General features: G+C 40.1%; 1 protein-coding gene across 5 annotated transcripts in view; it reads right to left on the minus strand.

The window, feature by feature from the left end:
• Positions 1–5,000, minus strand: part of ehbp1 (EH domain binding protein 1) — a 148,554-nt gene that overhangs the window by 40,291 nt on the left and 103,263 nt on the right. For all 5 annotated transcript variants that reach the window (XM_054600032.1, XM_054600031.1, XM_054600030.1 and 2 more), the window contains one exon: positions 880–1,018. In XM_054600032.1, coding sequence (XP_054456007.1) covers positions 880–1,018 — 139 coding nt within the window. The remainder of the gene's footprint in view (positions 1–879; positions 1,019–5,000) is intronic.

A 5,000-nucleotide genomic window follows, 5' to 3' on the forward strand; every position in this document is an offset into this window, starting at 1 on the left:
AACACTTTGGAATGACGTCATCATCTTAAGTATGCAGGTCTTTCTTGCTTTCTTTCTTGATGTCCTGTGTTTTTTTTTTTTATTTACTGACTGTTTGGTTTAAAATCTTGAATTTTAACAGCCAAATCTAAACATTATTACAAAGTCAGCCTATGACTGAATCACGGATTAAAGGATTTATGTCTCAGCAGGATTGGGAAAATCTTGTCCGTGCATTTATCATTTATTATCGAGTCACTGAGACCAAGAAAATGGATGACATCACTCCAGTTCTGAGGACTTCACACCGTCTTTCTGTCCGTCAAAGGTTTTATGAAGCACTGAATGGTTTATGTCTGATCTTCTGCTACATCATGAATCATCCAGACCTCTCAGGCCGTTTTTTGTCCCCAGATTTAAAACAAAACATTAATAAGCAGCATTTAGTTTTTATTTTATAACAAACTACCAGAAAAATGCAACTTAGGGCTGCAGACCTCTCTGTTTGCTGCCACCTTTAATTAAATCAAATAATTATTACACTGCACTGTAGATAGTATTCTTGAATTCTATACATGTCTTATTCTACTTAAGCTTGTTTTTAATTGTTTTAATAGTTGTCAGTATATTGTTAAGTGGCACTTCTTGGAGTTGTATCATTGCGTGTGGTCAGAAGGAACAGAGTAAATTAACGAAACAGTTGGTTTGGAACAACAAACAGTAAACAGATGAATCATTGTTGAGCCTCTGACCCTTAAAGAGGCAGTTACCTGTTCTAAGGTGTGAATTGGATGTAAACGAGCTGAGTGTCTCTCTGTGCAAACACACCTCCCTGTGTAAACACTGTATGCATTGTGTAAGTGTGTGTGTGTGTGTGTGTGTGTTGCATTGTTCCCTCACCTGGTCTGGTCTCCACATACTGGCTGAAGGACTTCAGCTGAGTCTTCCTGACTGCAGAGTCCTTGTTGAAGACCACCGGGCTTCGCAACCTCTCCGTCGCTCTGCGGAGTCGCTCGGCTCGAAGCTCCTCAGCGTTGTTCTGTCGGAACACGGAGAAAAAGAGTTGATTACTGTTGATGCTACATGTCAGTGTTTCTCACACCTACAGACACTCTGCAGTACTATAAGGGGTACCGTTATATCATAATATATATATATTTGTTTTATATAATTCCTAATTGTTTTTTATAAATGTTGGTTTGATAAACCATATTTTATATTTAACGCAATCACATTGACAATAACGTTTGTTCAGTGTGATCGGGAAGCTAGTTTTAATATTGAATGTTAGATAAAAATCAAGAAGAAATTGATTTGTGGTTGAAATGTAGCAAGAACTCAGCTGGAAAATCGGAGAAAGAAGCCCATGTTTCCCACCAAATTCAAAGTGAAACTTACTTCAATGACAAATGCAACTACAATGCCGTGTTAATGTTATTCCACGAAGACAAAAAATTGGTTTGCCATGAATTTAGTGATGGATTCTAAACATGAAAGGTTGTTGCTCAGTAAAGCAGGCTTTTTGTTTTTTCCTACAATAAATGTTTTGTGCCGGTAATAAAAATATTTAAATGGGAGTAAATTACCAAAAACAGGAATATAATAGAGTGCTGTCAATAGTATCTACTTGTAATTTGATGAAGTGGATGCTCCAGTATTTCTGGTGTTGCTCTAATCCCTTGGAACACATACAAGGGCTGAGATATGTATCCAAAAAGGGGTAATAAATTAATATAACTGCACTGTAAGAGAGGAAACAGTTTACATGTGCAGCCGTGACGTTTCAGTTCTCCTGTTCCAGATCAACATGTTAAACTCAGAGATGTTGATGAACACATGAAGTGCACAAAGAGAGATCCACTCCAAACAACGGCTGCAGTAAACAGATTAACAGTAAACACACAAATGGAAGGAGTTGGTTAAACTCCAATTACTACTGATTAAAAAAAACAAAAAAACACAATGTCAACGATCAGCCTCGTCTATTGTTCTGTCAGCCTCTACCAGCCACTTAGATCTGCTCTCAGGCTTCTATTAGGCAGCTGGTTCAGGATTTCACAGCAGCTCTGTGATTATTGGGACCAAAAACACACACACACACACACCGAACACACACACACCATTAGTGCACATGCAAACACACGTGTGCACAAACACACTTACTGACAGGCCATGAGATACTCTCTCGTTCTCTCCCTCACTCATCAGAGAGACAAAAAGCAGGCAATTAACTTGACTTTCAACAAAACCTCGAGCCAGAAAATATATTCAGATTATGCAAAATGCAAAAAAAAAGAAAAGAAAACGCTATTGTTTTCAAAGTGAACATGTGTTAAAAAGCTCCACGCTCGCTTCTCCCACTATCAAAAAACGGCGTGCGGAAACGCTTTATTACCAGGGGCCTCCAAATATGCCAAGCCGAGTGGAAAAAGAAAACTGACTCCGGGCTAAAAAATTGACGCCGCGGCAACGTTAATAAGACGACGAAACGTGTAATAAAGTCGACAATTAGGGCAAACATGTTCCACCGCTTGAGACGGAGGGAGATAGTGAAGCAGGGCGTGCAGAGCGAGGGGAACTAATAGAGACAGCGTGGGCGGGGAGCGAGCTGGAGACGGGCGAGTTGTTAGTAGCTTCAGATTATTAACTTTCAAAAACAATGTCAGCAATTAGTCTGCTCCCGCTTTGTTTTTGTCCATTAGTCTGTCAGCTTCTACCAGCCTCTTTAAAAACCTCACGTCAAGTCAAAATGGAGGCAAATTTATTTATGAAGTGCTGTTTACAAAAAAACGCCCCAATTAAACATTTTAAAACATAAAGCTCGGATGTGAGAGAGTGTGTGCGTGTGAGGGCAGAGACGAAGGAGGAGATTTAAATCACTGATTGCAAGAAGAGAGGAGAAAACTTTCTCTCAGCATCTGATGACCTTTCCTAACTTTCTAAATAAAACCTAATTGAATCTCTCCATCTTCCAAAAACAAAGGCAATAGCAAAAATGTGTTTTTAAGTACCTAATTTAATGTCAAAGGCTGCAAAGAATTTGAGCAGTCCCTTACTAAAAAACATGAATATGCAAATATCTTGTAATGAGATGTCTCTCAAAGTCTCTTGTCTCTCAGAGAGCAAGAAAGAAATCTTCTAACAGAGGTGTTTTCACATAAATGTCATGTAAGTGTCGGGGAATGCCACTGTGATATAGAACTTATTCTGCATCCTCGGAGAGAATCAGGTGATCTGCACACGTCACAACATCATATAAACTGTTACGTCAGCACAAAAAAAATCTCTCTTTTCACAGACCCACAAAAGGTCGTCCTCCTTTCAGAGTGATTAAGTTTTGAGGTGTGACAATGTTGAATTCAAAATGTCAAATTATGGCATCTTTCATTGAAGGAATACAAAGTTAATAGTGTGTATTTTCAAGGGTATATTCTGTATTTTTAAACATATTTTTCTTGTCTAAGTGACTAATGGATTCAACACTGCTTCCATCTGGTCCAGTACCGTTGATGTTCTTCCACAGAAAGTGTTTGTTTTTGCCACTGGCGAGCTCAGATTGTTAATGTAAGTGTCTGACAACTTTATGGGAAAAACCCTTCAGAGAAATATAACATTTCTCTTTACCTCTCGCTTCCTGTTTGTTATTATGTCATGTGACTAGTTGCTGGAAGACAACGCTGGAAAACGGAAAGCGTAGAGATTTCATAATGAGACTTCAAGCCAAAAAGGTAAAGACATTTTGTAAGACACTTATATTAACAATCTGAGCCTGTCAGTGACAAAAACAAACACTCTGAGTGGACGTTCATCGACGGTGGGGAGTTATAACCTGTTTATTGGCTGCCGTCTGCAGCGTTTCCCCTCAATACTGGAACAATTTCTATTTTTTTGTACACATCAGCAGCAAAAACAACCAAAAAAGTTACCCTTAAAGTCACATAGGTAGAGCTACAGCATAAACAATGTTCAGGTTTGCAGTTTGATTCTCGTTGCAGCCACCCACTCAACTCACAGAACTATAAGCTGGAGAGTCGGCCATCAAGTGACTTCATACATATTTCATATGTTTGTTTGCAGGAGAAGAGTAACAAACACTGATAATTGGATGTCAAAGGACTTATTGGATTAATGTTACTGTCCTTGTCATATTTTCAGGAAGAGGATTTATTTTTTTAATACATTTTTTAGTGTTTTCACTGGTGAGAAAAACTGCAAGCCGCTGCAAAATCTACAGGGAACTGTTGATGTAGCAAAAGAGTAAATCCCCGGAGAGGCTGATTAGGACACCGAGGCCGTCCTCCCAATTATGAATTATTGTTTAACTGTTGGGAATCTGACAACCAGAGAGTTAAACCACCAACGTGACAATGACCTACACCTCTACTGGCCTTCAGCACCGTCTTCACATCTAACTATATGGTGTCTTTCTGTCTCAACACACACACACACACACACACACACACACACACACACACAGAGAACACCTGCCCACTTGGCTACTCCTCCGTCTCCCTTTTACACTCTGGGTGGAGCAGATATTGGGGCGTCCCCTCCCTCCCTCCCCCCTTTCTCTCCCTCTTTATCTCTTATCGCTGCTATCATCTCTCTGCGGCGGTGATTCGGTGCTTTTGGTGTGTGTGAGTCTGAATGTGCGTGCAGGGGGGCTGCGTGACTAACGTCGCAGTCTGCTGAGCGCCGCATGCCCTTATCATGCGCTACCGAGGCTGCGCATACACACAATCACTAATGAGAGAGAGTGTGTGTGTGTGTGTGTGTGTGTGTGTGTGTGTGTGTGTGTGTGTGTGTGTGCGTGTGTGTCTGTGATGTTCCTGCAGGTCGTTCCACCCGCCTGAAGGACTTTTGGGAAGCTCAATCCTCCAGGGACGAGTTTATCCTTTTTTTTTTTTTTTTTTTTTTAAAGGACACAAGAAGTCATACACCTGCAAATATACCCAAAAAGTATGCACATGTGCACAAGAAATAACTGATTTGTTTTAGTAGTTTGTGTCAAGTATATACGT

The sequence above is a fragment of the Anoplopoma fimbria genome, chromosome 6, assembly GCF_027596085.1.
Source record: "Anoplopoma fimbria isolate UVic2021 breed Golden Eagle Sablefish chromosome 6, Afim_UVic_2022, whole genome shotgun sequence".
Lineage (NCBI taxonomy): Eukaryota > Metazoa > Chordata > Actinopteri > Perciformes > Anoplopomatidae > Anoplopoma > Anoplopoma fimbria.